This window comes from Lampetra planeri, chromosome 13 (genome assembly GCF_965212315.1).
Source record: "Lampetra planeri chromosome 13, kcLamPlan1.2.h2, whole genome shotgun sequence".
Lineage (NCBI taxonomy): Eukaryota > Metazoa > Chordata > Hyperoartia > Petromyzontiformes > Petromyzontidae > Lampetra > Lampetra planeri.
Window position 1 is genome coordinate 1,149,410 of NC_136119.1, and position 16,693 is coordinate 1,166,102.

The 16,693-nt window shown below is 54.4% G+C and overlaps 1 protein-coding gene across 1 annotated transcript in view; it reads right to left on the minus strand.

Moving 5' to 3' along the window:
- The window catches only part of LOC144722143 (microtubule-associated protein 1S-like), a 42,028-nt gene extending 27,065 nt beyond the window's left edge, over nt 1-14,963 (minus strand). The window contains exons 1-3 of the mRNA XM_078600317.1: nt 14,874-14,963; nt 12,471-12,756; nt 6,118-6,219 (exon numbers count right to left, since the gene is read on the minus strand). Of these exons, the coding sequence (XP_078456443.1) occupies nt 6,118-6,219; nt 12,471-12,756; nt 14,874-14,963 (478 nt within the window). The remainder of the gene's footprint in view (nt 1-6,117; nt 6,220-12,470; nt 12,757-14,873) is intronic.
- Between the last annotated feature and the right edge of the window lie 1,730 nt (nt 14,964-16,693).

Consider the following 16,693-nt stretch of genomic DNA (forward strand, 5'->3'; position numbering starts at 1 on the left):
TCACACAGAGATCCATAGACTCACAAGGAGACCCATAGACTCACACAGAGATCCATAAACTCACATAGAGACCAGCAGACTCACACAGAGATCCATAAACTCACATAGAGACCAGCACAATCACACAGAGATCCATAGACTCACAAGGAGACACATAGACTCACACAGAGACCCATAGACTCACATAGAGACCAGCACAATCACACAAAGATCCATAGACTCACAAAGAGACCAGCAGACTCACACAGAGATCCATAGACTCCCACAGAGATCCATAGAATCACACAAGACCAGTAGACTCACACAGAGATCCATCGACTCACGTAGGGACCAGCAGACTCACACAGAGAGCAATAGACTCACAAAGAGACCAGCAGACTCACACAGAGAGCCATAGACTCACATAGAGACCAGCAGACTCACACAGAGATCCATAGACTCACATAGAGACCAGCAGACTCACACAGAGATCCATAGACTCACAAGGAGACCCATAGACTCACACAGAGATCCATAAACTCACATAGAGACCAGCAGACTCACACAGAGATCCATAAACTCACATAGAGACCAGCACAATCACACAGAGATCCATAGACTCACAAAGAGACCAGCACACTCACACAGAGAGCAATAGACTCACAAAGAGACCAGCAGACTCACACAGATATCCATAGACTCACATAGAGACCAGCAGACTCACACAGAGATCCATAGACTCACAAGGAGACCCATAGACTCACACAGAGATCCATAAACTCACATAGAGACCAGCAGACTCACACAGAGATCCATAAACTCACATAGAGACCAGCACAATCACGCATAGATCCATAGACTCACAAAGAGACCAGCAAACTCACACAGAGAGCAATCGACTCACAAAGAGACCAGCAGACTCACGCAGAGAGCTATAGACTCACATAGAGACCAGCAGACTCACACAGAGATCCATAGACTCACAAGGAGACACATAGACTCACACAGAGACCCATAGACTCACATAGAGACCAGCACAATCACACAAAGATCCATAGACTCACAAATAGACCAGCAGACTCACACAGAGATCCATAGACTCAAACATAGATCCATAGAATCACACAAGACCAGTAGACTCACACAGAGATCCATCGACTCACACAGAGATCCATAGACTCACACAGAGATCTATAGACTCACAAAGAAACCAGCAGACTCACACAGAGAGCCAAAGACTCCCAAAGAGACCAGCAGACTCACACAGAGAGCCATAGACTCACAAAGAGACCCGTAGACTCATACAGAGACCCATAGACTCACACAGAGACACATATACTCACACAGACACCCATAGACTCACAAAGAGACCCATAGACTCACACAGAGATCCATAGACTCACACAGAGACCAGCAGACTTACACAGAGATTCATAGACTCACATAGAGACCAACAGACGCACACAGAAAGCCATAGACTCACAAAGAGACCCATAGACTCACACAGAGATCCATAGACTCACAAAGAGACCCATAGACTCACACAGAGATCCATAGACTTACAAAGAGACCAGCAGACTCACAAAGAGATCCATCGACTCACAAAGAGACCCATAGACTCACACAGAGATCCATAGACTCACACAGAGACCCATAGACTCACACAGAGACCAGCAGACTCACAAAGAGACCAGCACACTCACACAGAGATCCATAGACTCACACAGAGATCCATAGACTCACATAGAGACCAGCAGACTCACACAGAGATCCATAAACTCACACAGAGACCAGCAGACTCACACAGAGATCCATAGACTCACACAGAGATACATAGACTCACACAGAGACCCATAGACTCACAAAGAGACCAGCAGACTCACACAGATATCCATAGACTCACGCAGAGAGCCATAGACTCACACAGACCTATAGACTCACACAGAGACCCATAGACTCGCAAAGAGACCCAGCAGCCACACACAGAGATCCATAGACTCACACAGAGACCAGCAGACTCACACAGAGATCCATAGACTCACAAAGAGACCCGCAGACTCACACAGAGATCCATAGACTCACACAGAGACCAGCAGACTCACACAGAGATCAACAGACTCACACAGAGATCCATAGACTCACATAGAGACCTGCAGACTCACACAGAGATCCATAGACTCACAAAGAGACCAGCAGACTCACACAGAGATCCATAGACTCACACAGAGAGCCATAGACTCACACAAAGATCCATAGACTCGCAAAGAAACCCATAGACTCACACAGAGATCAATAGACTCACAAAGAGACCCGCAGACTCACACAGAGATCCATAGACTCACAAAGAAACCCGCAGACTCACACAGAGATCCATAGACTCGCAAAGAGACCCATAGACTCACACAAAGATCCATAGACTCACACAGAGACCAGCAGACTCACAGAGAGACCAGCAGACTCACACAGAGATCCATGGACTCACGTAGATTCCAACAGACTCACACAGAGAGCCATAGACTTATACAGTGACCAGCAAATTCACACAGAAATCCATAGTCTGACATAGCTTTGTATGGATATTTGACTGCGTTGATAAAAAAAATGATACCCAATATTTCGTGAAATAACAGAATAGCCAAAGCTGGAAAACCACATAGTTTCAAACAACAGCAACAATAACAACACAGATGTGCATACAAATCACGCAGCCTCTGTGTATTATGCAAAATAAATAGTATTAAAAAAACAGTTTTTTTAAACACGCTTTAATGAAATGTACCGTACTAGTAATGTAAGAACTCCTCGACTCCAGGAAGTGGCCCCGAAGCTTGCCATAACGTAAGGGACCGTGTTGATTTACAGCCAACGTCAGTTGAGCGTGGACAATTAGATCCAAGCCGAAACATAACATATAAAAAATGTTTACAAAAAAATGTTTAATGATATAATATAGTATTGTCATCAGTATGACATAAGTATACCAAGTTTGCAGTCGATACCACATTAGGAAGTGGGTTAAAATTGAGTTACAAGATTTGAGGATACAACAGCAACAGAGTGAGTTAATAAAAAGCGTGTAAATAATAATCAAACCATCAGCAGTTCCCGAGGAACTGCAATGTGGTTCATCTTGTCTGAGGTCGCCATGAACATCGATGCGAATAAGTGTGACTGCCGGCAGCAGCGGTGATGCAGCTACAGATGAACTGTGGACCGTGGTTTCGTTACGACCAGGACTCATCAGTGCGGTGGTAGTCACAGTGTCGTCACTGCTGCGCTGTCTGCCTCTGGGAGCCATATGAAGCGTGTGCCACGTGGGGTCGTCACATCAACACCGTTGGGCCCAGTGTACGTGTGTATGTTGAACTGATAATGATGATGCTTAGGTATGTTGATCTTCTTTCACACCGTACGTAGCCAACCGCACTAATCGGAGGTGCGGAGGAAAGACAACAAACTAAACACACAAAAAGCAGTTCTGAAGAAATTCGTCTTTAATTCATCTGATGCCGGCGATAATCACGTCTGTACGTAACCGATAAAGTACGGACGATCGCAATATTGAGTTTGCGAGTAATCGCGCGCGGTGTTGCAGCTGCATCTCGCAACACTGCTTGTGGGAGCAAACCGCAGGAAGCGCATAAAACCCGCGCACGCGAGCGAGGGGGCAACGCTCGATCCCATCGTACAGAAGCGACGGGTTGAGATTCGTCCACACTTTGCTGTACCGCAGCCCGGGTGCGGGCTCCTCCCCGACGCGCCCAGCCAAAGCGAAAGGGGAGTTTCGCAATATCTGTTGCGGTGACCCGCCAACCCTCGCTGCTGACTCCACACACGGCGCAAGATCGTAGCCCACGTGCAGAGTAGCCACCGCCGCCACTTAACGAAGAAACAAAAAAAACCAACCCCTTCCATTGTTTCTCTACAGCGTGCTCAGACGAGTTCACTGTTGTTGGACGCTACGGTGCAGTGCGATGTTGGTTCGTCCAATACCCACGGGAAACACGGGCGAGTCGGTCGACTGCCCGTCCGCTGGCACCGGCGTTCGTTAGGCATGATTCCGCCGGGGGATGCACTCAGATGAAATCAATGTTTGATGCGGAGCGAGGGGGCAATGCCAGCGAAACGCCGCGGAACATTTGCCCGCGTGAATAATTGAGATGGCATGCGGCTCAGGGCCCACGCGGAGTCGCTTCTGCGTAAAAAAAAGTGGTTGGGGGGAGGGGTGCTGGAGGGGGGTGGCTGAGAGCGCATTCGTGAAGCTCAATTTGTCGGAAAAACGAACACGTTGTTCGGTACAGATACGCGATATACAACACCAAGTGGGAGAGGGGTGGGGGGAGAGGCGGTGTGTGAGAGAGAGAGAGAGAGTCGAGTTGGAGAATTGGCGACGATCCATCGACTCGCTGCATCGGATCGCAGACTTTGCGAGCTCAGCTGCCGATGCGCTCCCGTCGAGCTGAGCGCGGTTCTTTGACACCCGAGTCCGCGTCACTCGCCGCGTCACTCGCCACCGTGGGTTGGCCGGGAGCGGGAATCGAACCGATGGGGCGTCGGGGTTCGTAGCGCAGTGCGCTAACCACTGGGCCAGCGCTCCCCGCACTCACCCTGGGCAAAGATCCCCCGTTTAGCCTCAACAGAATTTGGGGGAAAGTGCTGTTACCGAGCACCAATGAAGGCCTGCACGGTGCACGAGGGGGAGATGGGGGGGGGGGGCAACACTACGCCCGGCCGCCTTTGTCTCCCCAAGGGCGATGTTTACACGCTGAACCAGGTACTCAATTGAGGCCGAGTCAGCCGATGCGAGGCCCGGGACCGGTTCAGATAATCATCACCGGTGTTGGTGGCCGTGAGCGGGAATCGAACTCGGGTGGCCGGTTTATGAGCGCAGCGCGCTAACCACTGCGCCACCGCTCACCACAATTGGTGGATGCATGGCAGTGCGCCATGGCGGCCTTGGTAGGCGCCGATTGCTCACAGCACTTGACCCAAGATGGTGTTGAGGCTATACGGGGGATCTTTGTCTGAGTCACCCATCCCAGGGCTATGGAGGCTCAGGCCCTGCTTGGGTTGAGGTTGGGGGGTGACCCCGGGTGGTTTATTCGGCCAGAGAGCGTCGATACTTTTGCTGCGCGTCGGCTGTAAATAGTTGATGGTGATGATGATGTTCGTCCCGGTGGAGGGCAGGCGGCTGGGGGGAAGAGGGTGGGTGGGCTGGGGGTGGAGGCGGCTCGTGAAGGACGCTGCTACTGGGCAGTTGAAGACAGTCGCCCTCCAACAACAACGGAGGGCAAAGGAGCGACGCTCACAACAACGAGCGGAGGCACCGGGCGATTAAAATGCGGCAAGATTGCACAGTTGGGGGCACAGGTCGTGCATCTGCCAGTCATCTCAGTCAGTCGACCCATGGCACCTGGGTCTGTCCCGTGACCTCCTGCCAGCGGGCGTTCGACACTTCACGTGGCCCTAAAGTGCACATGGTCTGGCACGAGCGCCGTGGTGACGTCACCGCCACTTCGTGGCGAATCGGGGGTATTGGGGGGAGGGCGGGCACGTGAGTGGTGATTCCGGTGGCAGCGAGAATGTGGATCAGCAGTGCCGTCAATATCACGGCGCCGTGATGGTGGTGGTGGCGGTGGCCCCTCTGATCCGGCACTGCTGTGGAGGCAGCAGCGAGAGTTGGTGGATCACACAGAGATGGGCCGTGAAACTCCTTTCCCACTATGGTGGGCGTCGAGGAGGAGCCGTAGCCCCTGGCTGTCCTAGGAGGTGGTACAGCAGAGTGTGTGGACACATCTCCATCTGTTCCACACTCCCGTCCCGGGGGTGGGCATCCAAGAGGAGCCCGCGGCTCTGCCAGGAGAAGGCGGTGCAGCACCTCCGATTGGCACGGTTGGCAAGGTACGGTGCGAAAGAAGGCCAGCATACACACGGCAAAAATGTGAACTCCACCTGTTCCGTCTGTATGGGATCGAGTGTTTTCCCCTCGCACGCACGCACGCACTCACGGGTCTTCTGCGGGTGCTCCGTTTCGTCCCCACGTGTAAGCGCTCTTGAAGTTGTCGATTCATGATGGTGACTGGGCGCTCTTGTTTTTAGGGGTCCAGGGGGGGGGGGGCGGGGTAGGGGGTCACTGACCTTTGACATCGGAGGAGAACCGGGCCGAGTGTCGCGACACGAATAGCTGCAGCTGCTGGTCGAGATGGCACGACGTGGAGTCCACGTCCCAGGCTCGCACACCTGGACACCACACCGTGATCATCAACATCATCATCACTCTCAACATCACCACGACACCCTCAACATCATCATCATCACTCTCAATATCACCACTACACCCTCAACATCATCATGATCATCACTCTCAACATCACCACTACACCGTCAACATCATCATCATCACTCTCAACATCACCACTACACCCTCAACATCATCATCATCACTCTCAACATCACCACTACACCCTCAACATCATCATCATCACTCTCAACATCACCACTACACCCTCAACATCATCATCACTCTCAACATCACCACTACACCCTCAACATCATCATCATCACTCTCAACATCACCACTACACCCTCAACATCATCATCATCACTCTCAACATCACCACCACACCCTCAACATCATCATCATCACTCTCAACATCACCACTACACCCTCAACATCACCACCACACCAGCACCATGAAGATTATCGCCATCACCATTATCACTCTCAACATCACCCTCGACATCATCACCCCCAACATCATCCTCAACATTATCACCCTTAACATCATCAACACGGTCAACACCGATACCATCACCATTAACAACATCATCATCACCAACACCATAACCAACATCATCACAAACATCATCATCATCATCATCATCGATTTCTAGTCATCGTCAAAACTGCAATCATCACTCTTGGCATGATCATCATCATTGCAACCATCATTACCACTATTGGCATCATAGCATCACTATCATCACCATCATCACCAAAATCATCATAGCCAGCATCAACATCACCACCATCCCCCATCTGTCCCATGCCCTCCACCCCGTGCCATGCCCTCCATGTGTCCCATGCTCCCTAACCCGTGCCATGCCCCCCATCTTTCCCATGCCCCCGAACCCGTGTCATGCCCCCCACCCCGTGCCATGCCCCCCATCTGTCCTATGCCCCCCAACCCGTGTCATGCCCCCCAACCCGTATCATGCCCCCCACCTCGTGCCATGCTCCCCATCTTTCCCATGCCTCCCAACCCGTGTCATGCCTCCCACCCCGTGCCCTGCCCCCCATCTGTCCCATGCCTCCCAACCCGTGTCATGCCCCCCACCCCGTGCCATGCCCCCCATCTGTCCCATGCCTTCCAACCCGTGTCATGCCCCCCACCCCGTGCCATGCCCCCTATCTGTCCTATGCCCCCCAACCCGTGTCATGCCCCCCACCCCGTGCCATGCCCCCCATCTGTCCCATGCCTCCCAACCCGTGTCATGCCCCCCACCCCGTGCCATGCCCCCCATCTGTCCCATGCCGCCCACCCCGTGCCATGCCCCCCATCTGTCCCATGCCTCCCAACCCGTGCCATGCCCCCCAACCCGTGCCATACCCCCACCCCGTGCCATGCCCCCCATCTGCCCCATGCCCCCCACCCCGTGCCATGCCAAGCACCGCTTCATTTCCCATTCCCCCCTCACGCCCCCCCGCCCCCCGCCCCCCACAACGCGAGGCAGCGACACCCCCTCACTGCGGAGACCGAGCAGAGGGGGTGGGGAGCAGGAGGGGAGAGAGAGAAACGGAGAGAGAAAGGAGAGGGAGGAGGTGAATAGAAATGAGCGAGCAGAGAGGGAGGGAGCAAGGGGAGAGATAAAGGCGAGGGAATAGAGATGAGAGAGTCGGAGAGAGCGGGGAGAGATACGCGAGAGGGATCAGACAAAGGAGAAGCAAGGGAGATGGAGAAGAGACGAGACGAGATGTGAGAGAGACGAGATGTGAGAGAGACGACATGTGAGAGGACGAGGAAGGAACTACGAGGAGTGAATCGGAGAGCGGAGAGAGAGAGAGAAAGAGAAGATGAAGATAGCGAACACACAAAGAAACGAGAGAGAACAAAATGTAAACATGAGAGTGACCAGAGAGTAAACAGAGAGGGGAGAGAGAGAGAAAAGGAAAGAAAGAGATGACGAGATATACAACGCGCCAGAGAACAAGAGACGGCAGAGCAATAGAGCAACCGAAATAGAGCAGAGAAAGAGAGAGAGAGGGAAAGAGAAAGAGAGGAAAAGTGAATATCGTGCAGTGATTATCCTCAATGCGTCACACGCCGGCGAGAGGCAACTCCCTCACTTCACATGCAGTCCCCTCTCCTCCCATCTCTGTCCTCTCTCTCTCTCATTCTCTCCCGCCTCGATCAGCAGCAGAGTCAGACGTTAGCTCGAACCGATCCTGATCAACTGCCAGACGTTAAACCGGTGAATGTTGTTACACCAATACCGCCGCTACGATGTCATTCCCAGAAGGTCCGTGGAGGCTGATGGGATGCCTAAGATACAACACTTTTATTTATTTTTGTGCATGTACATGGAAGGAGACAGATGGGTGGAGGGAGGAGCGTCTCCCGTGTGTTGAGTTGGCAGCCACGAGCGAAGAGTCAGCAAAGCCATTGCGATTCAACTGGGGCCTTCACAGGCAGGACGCGTGGCAACATCCTGCAGAGAGCAAGTGTCGGGCACTAATCGGCGACGTAACCTACGGACTCACACAGACACCCGCAGCGTCACGGAGAGGTCCATAGACTCTCATAGAGGCCAACGATAAAGATCCCCGTGTAGCCTTAACAGACTGTTATGGCAAATGCTGTTAGCGAGCAGCACCTATGAAGGCCGGCACTGTACACGAGAGGGTGGGTGGCCAACACCACGCCCGGCCGCCTTTGTCTCCCCAGTGGCGATGTTTAAACACCGCACCAGGTTCTCATTTGAGGCTGAGTCGACCTAGGGGAGGCCCAGGAGCGGTTCATCGGGACAGGTGTTGGTCGTTAGCGGAAATCGAACTCGGGTCGCCGGGTTCGTAGCACAGCGCGCTCACCGCTACACTACCGCGACACCCATAGAGACCACACACACACTCACACAGAGATCAACATACTCACCCAAAGACCCGCAGACTCACGCAGAAATCCAAAGACTCTCATAGAGACCCTGGCCGGCTCACGTAGAGACCCATAGGCTGACATAGAGACTCACAGAGCTACGTATACTCACACAGAGACCCAGAGACTCGCATAGAGAGATCGATGCACTGATGGATGATTCGATCCGGCTTATGACGATGATGAACGGACGTCACGGAAACGTTGGACGAAGACCAAACGAAAAATGCAGCGCGTTGGACGATGCGGCGACTCGTGACACGAACGCTGTCATTGTTCGCTCGCAGGAATCTCCATGGCGCTGTGCGAAAGCGCATCCTGCCCGTGCAGGAAAGGGCGTAGCCGCTGTTCGTGGTGCCGAATCGATCATTCGTCCACCCCCCCCAGCAGCAGCTAGGCTAACGCAGCGGTCGCTGATGGAGATTGGGGCCTCGGTGTCTTATCGAGACCCCATCTCTCCCCTCGTCTCCCATCTTCTCTCCTCCCTTCCACTGGCACCTCTTCCACGTCGCTTTCCCTCACTTCCCTCTTTTCTCCCCCCACCTCTCACCTCCATCATCACCTCGTCTCTCACTCGCTTTAACATAGAAGTGCGTTTTATCACCTCCAATCTCATCATCTTCCTCTTCTACTCTCCCCCTCGTCTCCCCTCCATCCCCTTCTGTCTCTCTCTCTCTCTCCTCTCTCTCTCTCCTCTCTCTCTCTCATCGTGTGGTTCCGCGGGGCATCGTCTTGACACAAAACACGCGAGCCGCATGGCGCTGCTCGTGAGCGCCTCCTGCCCGTGCAGCAAAGGGCGTAGCCGCTCTCCGTGGTGCTGAATCGTCCCGCCCGCCCCGCCAGCAGCGGCGAGGCTAACGCAGCGGTCTCCGGTGCAGATTGCGACCTCGATTGTCTCATTTATTCAGCCACGCGAGGGCTCAATCGTTGATTGTTACTGAAGCGCGCGGAACCCAGAGAAACGTCGGCCGATGCCAACTGATGGCACGACCGCGTGAGCTGTGCCGAGGGGTCCCCCAAAGTCGCAGACTGGCTCCACGTTGTTCCCTGCGCCGTTGGCTTCACGTGGGCCACGGCACGAGCTTCGCGGCTCCTTCGGTGACTCTCCCAGTGGACAAAAAATGAAACACTCAACACATTCGTCAATAGCACTGTTGGGTTAAAAGAGAAATCAATACATATTAGAGGCGACGTTTCGGGCAATGGCCGAAACGTCGTTATAGCAGATAATATAGAGAGGCCAGAAGAGAGACAGAGTGGACCTGGGAGGATAGCATTCTTAAAAAATATATATTTTCTGATGACCAGTTGTGTAAATTGCCACGTGAATAGTTCCACTAACAGCAGCTATCGCGTGCCAGATAAAACCCCGTCAATGATAAATACGACAAAATTATCATGAAAAAAAAGACTGATTTACATTCAAAATTAAATTATGCAACGTTGTTGTCTTGTGTAAAGGCCATCGCCAAGATGATGACGGCGATGGCGCGGCGAGACCAAGGCGGGGTGGGCGGTGCGACGCGCAGTGCTGAAGCTTTCTCATTTGTAATCCGGCCACTAAGAGGATTTTGCGGGATGAAAATAACCTGCAGACAGACACGTGGGTCGAGCGCTGTGTGCACGTCCGTCTCTCTGTGTGTGTGTGTGAACCCGGCCACCCCGAGGTCGATTCACGCTCACTTCCAACACCGGTGGCGATTATCTGAACCGATCCTGGGCCTCCTCTAGGTCGACTCAGCCTTAAGTGAGTACCTGGTGTGTTGTGTAAACATCGCCACTAGGGAGACAAAGGCGGACGGGCGTGGTCCTGCCACCCCCCCCCGCTCCCCTCCTCTTGTTCCGTGCTGGCTTTCATAGGTGCTCGTTAACAGCACTTGCTCCAACAGTCTGTTAAGGTTATACGCGGATCTTTGTCTTTGTATGTGCGTATGGGGAGCGGTAGCGCAATGGTTAACCTACTGCGCTACGAACCCGGCGACCCGACTTCGATTCCTGTTCACGGCCACTAGCAGCAGTAATGATTATCTGAATCGGTTCTGAGCCTCCTCTTGGTCGACTCAGCCTCAAATGACGACCTGGTGCGGTGTGTAAAACATCAACACTCGGGAGACAAAAGACAAAAGCGTCAGGGCGTGGTGATTGGTCACCCACCCGTCCCCCTCGAGTGCCGCAAACGGCCTTCAGAGATGCTCGCTAACATCACACTTGCCCCAACAATCTGTTTAGGGCTATACGGTGGATCTTTGCCTTTGTTCTCGCTACTATTTGAGCCAATGTATACATTCATACTAAGAGTATGAATGTATAGTCAATCTGCTCCTTTGGGGACAGTTAACACAGCCGATGTAGTATGAATGTATGCATGTTGAACTTCTTTCGCACGGTACGTAGCCAACCATCACTGGCATTGCCCAACGTTCCCTCGATCCGGTGTGCCTGAGTTTCAGTTCACGATTGAGCCATCGCGTGGCTGAAGATACGAGTCGTCGAGACCCCAATCCGCGTCGGCGACCGCTGCGTTAGCCTCGCTGCCGCTGGGAGGGCGGATGAACGATCGATTCAGCACCACGGACAGCGGCTACGCCCTTTGCTCCACGGGACAGGATGCGCTCGCGCGCAGCGCCATGGGATACGCTTTTGTTTCAAGGCGATGCCCCGTGGAATCACGCGATGGAGAAAGAGGAGAGAGAAGGGGGTGAGTTGGGGGGGGGGAGAGTAGAAGGGTGAGATGAGGAGATCAGAGGTGGGAGATGCAGTTCTGTGTTAAAGCGAGTGAGAGTGGGAGACGAGGTGATGACGGAAGAGGAATCGATGGGAGAGAGCAGCAAAGGAGAGAGAAAAGAGGAGAAACGACGGGATGAGTGGGGAGAGGGGACGGGAAGAGACGTGGAAGAGGTGCGGGTGGAAGGGTGGGGGGGGGTATAGAAGAGGGGAGATGAGGCTAGACAAGAGAGGAGAGAGTGGAACGGATTTGAGGTGCGAATGGAGCGCATGGGATATGGGAGATAAGTGGGGGTAGCGTGGAGGGGAACAGAGAGAGAGAGGTCACGATGAGAATTAAAGTTGACCAGGGAAGAGGGAGAGAGAGAGAGGCAGAGGTGAGACTGCGAGACACCAGCAGGCAGAGACTTGCCGCCACACAAAGCAGCGGCCAAGGAACGCGGCGAACACGGGAGCGAGATAGCGAGGGAGAGAGAGGGAGAGAGAGAGAGAGTAAAGAACTCAGCAGAAGACGAGGAGGGAGAAGAGGAGTATCTTGGCAGCTCCGGGGGCAGCGGTGCGGGGAGGGGGGGACACGGTAGAAGCGGTCACCACTCGCGAACAGCCCTCTCTCACCTCTCTCCACGTCCGCCACCGCGGCCCGCACTTGACTCTCGCTGGCGAGTTCGCCCAGCACCACGAGCAGGGCGTGACGCGGCGAGCCGGACGGGGACGAAGCCTCGCGGGGTGAGAGGCCCAGCGGTGAGGGACGGGCGCCTGCCTCGGGGCCCGGAGGGCACCAGGGCGCTTCCAGAGCGCTCCCTGCCACGTCCATGCCGGCGAGTGTCCGCGCGACGGGGATGAGTTGTTTTTTGGGGGATGCGCGGTGGGAGCGCCGCTCTTTATGCGCGGCGCTGCCGCACTCCCGCGGCCAATCGCGCGGGGCGCGGGGGGCGGAGCGCGAGACGCGAGACGGGCGAGAGAGGGGGGGGGGAGATTGAGAGAGAGACGAGGATTTTTTTTTACATATTGGAATTGCTCTTCCTGGGTTATTGAAATAAAATATGAATTTGTGTAATGTGTCTGTGTGTAACAGTGAATAGGCGTGTACGCGAGTGTGTGCCTGAGTGTGATTGAGTATCCGTCAGTCATCCACAGTGAGTCAACCCAGAACACCTGGGGTCTGTCACGTGACCTCTTCCTTCCAGCAGCAAAACGTCTTCCACACTTCACGTGACGGTGGCCTCAACGTGCACCTAGCTTGGCACAGCACTTAAACCATAACACCTGGGGGTCTGTCTCGTGACCTCCTGCGAGCGGCAAGCCTTCCACATTGCATGTGGCCGAAACGTGCACCTAGCCTGGCACAAAGAGTTGTGGTGACGTCACTGTCGAACGGCGACTGCCGTGATTGAGTGTAGGTTGTTTGTGAGTGTGTGTTAAGTGAGTAGAGCGTTGGCTCTCTGGCATGGTCCAAAACGTCACCTATTATATACTCCTTTCAAAGGCCACGGTGTTGTTATTGACGAATGTGTTGAGTTGTTGTTAATTGTGCTTTTGCGCCACTACTGCCAACGCAGCAGCAACACCACATATCTTGCAACATGAGACTCTATCCTGGCCTGCTGAGTTCACATCTGGTTCTACAAACAGTCGGCCTGAATTTCTCCTCCAGGCCAGGACGCGCCCATGCAAACAGCCGGCCGAGTCACGGTCAGAAAACATGCCCATGTCATCGATGAGGCCCTGGGTTATGAGCGAGAGCTATACGTTGAAGCGGTCCCGGGCCTCCCCTCGGTCGACTCAGCCTCAAATGTGTACCCCCCCCCCCCGGTGTGGTGTGTAAACGTCAGCACTGGGGAGACAAAGACGGCCGGGCTCGGTGTTGCTCGCTAACAGAACTTGCCCCCAGGAGTCTCTTGAAGGCTATACGGGGGATCTTTGTCTTTGTAAGCGTGGACACATGAACAAAGACAAAGATCTCCCCTATAGCCTACACAGGCCGTTGGGGCAAGTGCTGTTAGCGAGCACATGCGGACTCCAACACGGTCACACGAGCGGGTGGGCGGCCAGCACCACGCCCGGCCGCCTTTGTCTCCCCAGTGGTCAAATTTACACACCGCACCGGGAACTCATTTGCGGCTGAGTAGACTTAGCCGAGTCCCAATACCGGTCCGGATAATCTTCGCTGCCGGGTTCGTAGCGCAAGCGCACTAACCGCTACACCACCGCTCCCCACCACTGATTTAGTACCCACCCAGTCACTCACCGCCGCTACAACAGGACGCACACTCATGCACCGCGAATGAGACGAGGCGATTTGGGTATCCCAACAGCTGCCAGACGTTCCTGTCGAGTCGTCACTGACCGCCTCGTGTTAAATCAAGGCGCTGCATGTGCAGCGAATGCGTTGCTGTGAACCAATCCGCCAGACCATGCGACAGCTGGACGGTGCTGGTGGTGACGGTGGTGGCGGTGGTGGTGGCGGTGGTGGTGGCGTTAGTAATGATGGTGGCGGTGGTGGTAGCGGTGGTGGTGATAGTAGTGGTGACGGTGGTGGTGGCGGTAGTGGTGGCGGTGGTGGTGGCGTTAGTAATGATGGTGGCGGTGGTGGTGGCGGTGGTGGTGATGGTAGTGGTGGCGGTGGTGGTTGCGGTAGTGGTGGCGGTGGTGGTGGCGTTAGGAATGATGGTGGCGGTGGTGGTGATGGTAGTGGTGGCGGTGGTGGTGGCGGTGGTGGTGATGGTGGCGGTGGTGGTAGCGGTAGTGGTGGCGGTGGTGGTGGCGTTAGTAATGATGGTGGCGGTGGTGGTGATAGTAGTGGTGGCGGTGGTGGTGGCGGTGGTGGTGGCGGTGGTGGTGATAGTAGTGGTGGCGGTGGTGGTGGCGGTGGTGGTGGTGGTGACGGTGGTGGTGGCGGTAGTGGTGGCGGTGGTGGTGGCGGTGGTGGCGGTGGTTGTGGTGGCGATGGCTGCGCTGCTGCACGTGGTTGGCTGTAATTCAGCGCTGTGGAAGCAGCAGCGAGGGTTGGTGGATCACCGCGCGAGTGATGTGAATCTCCCCCTTCCTGTGGGCGTTGATGAGGAGCCGCACCGCGTCTCGGCCGCGAGAAGGCGGCACGGCAGACATGTGTTGACCAATCTCCATCTGTTCCATTATTCACTACTCGTAAGTGAGAGTCGAGGAGAAGCCTTATCCTGGTTGGCCAGGCGAATGCTTTTCCATTTGTATGACGGGATCGAGTGTTGCCCCGTCGCACGCGTGGGTTTTCTCCCGGTGCTCCGATTTCCTCAGACATGTGTAGTGACATAGAATCGGTCACGTAGCAGGATAGCGCTGGCTGCTGGCAGGGAAGGGGATCTGCAGCTACAGCAGCCCTGGCTGACAGCAGGTCACGTGATAGACCAGAGAGGGATGTCGGGGAAGGGTCACGGAAGGTGCACACCGAGAACCCGCTAGTAGGTTCCAGAAGGGGGGTATGGTCGGGGGCGGAGCCAGGCCATGCTGACAGTATAAGAGGGGCCCCGGGAGGGGAGCTCGGGGCTGTCGTGTGGAGTGGGGGGATCTCCGTCGTGCTGCTGCTGAGGTCTTCACCGTCGTCTCCGTCTTCACCATCTCGGCGTCGCCAGTCAGGCAGTCTAGCAGCTGTCCTGACTGGGATCCGTAGTTATGAAGTGTGAATTGTTAAGGCCGTGTTAATAAACAGAGTGCCTCCTACTCTTAGTGTCTCTGAGCCAGTCACTACACATGTATAAACACGCATTCATTGGCAAATAACACCGTCATATGTAGAGGATCGCAGAGCTTGGGCAATTAATCCTTATGGCGGTACCCCAGAGTACCAAATAATACTAAATGTTCGCGGCAATTAAGTATTCTTTTCTGGGACACTATTTTTCCCAGGGTTGTTACTTAACTCCGCGACTGGGGTACCAATCAATCCGCTATCAGTGCCACTCCGCGATGTCGAAACTCAGCGAGGACGATTGCGCCGAAACCCTGAACACTCGCGGTACGCACCGTGGTGGTGCATTGTGTGCAGCTCGTCGAGATGAGTCGATTGCCGCATCGCCGACCACCAAATGACTGCATCACGGACATTATGCGTGAGCCGGGGTACTATGGCTCCGCGGGGTGCCGCTATAAGGCTCACGTGTCGGTAGTGCCGGCTCCTCACCACCGGCTGTCTGCTGCAGTCTTTCCACTCCTCTGCGGTTCCTCCCCCTGGCGCCTCCGAGTCGTCCTCTCTCCCCCCCTCTCACTCTCCAGGTCACAACAACAACAACATCCCCCCTGTAGTCTTTAACAGACTATTGGGGCAAGTGCTGTTAGCAATCGCCTATTAAAGCCGGGACGGCAATCGAGGAGGTGGTGTGGATGTAAACACGCCCTGCTGCCTTTGTCTCTCCCAATGCTGATGTTTACACACCGCACCAGGGGTACTCATTTGAGGCGAAGTCGACCTAGGGGAGGCCCAGGACTGGTTTATATATTGGCCTGTCTGTGAGTGGGAATCGAACTCGGGTGGCCGGTTTCGTCGTGCAGTGAGCTAATCACTGCGCCACCGTTTCTAACCACTGCGACAACATCGTCATTTAGTTTCACGCGAAGGCTTTCGCGACCAAATATTATTCATAATTATAAGGGTTTTCGGGTTAGATCGCGAAGGTATAAATGCGTCGTCACCCTCCACCATCACCCGATGATGCTGGATGTAATTACCAGCAAAACGTCGTAGTCAAATGGTAAATGTTGTGGATTTGCTCTCCAACAAACCGGTGGGTCGAAGTAGTAACTAATTGGCGCTTTGTTTACGTGACAAGCCTTACTGGCTGTGTCGGGTGGTGGAGGGTTACGAC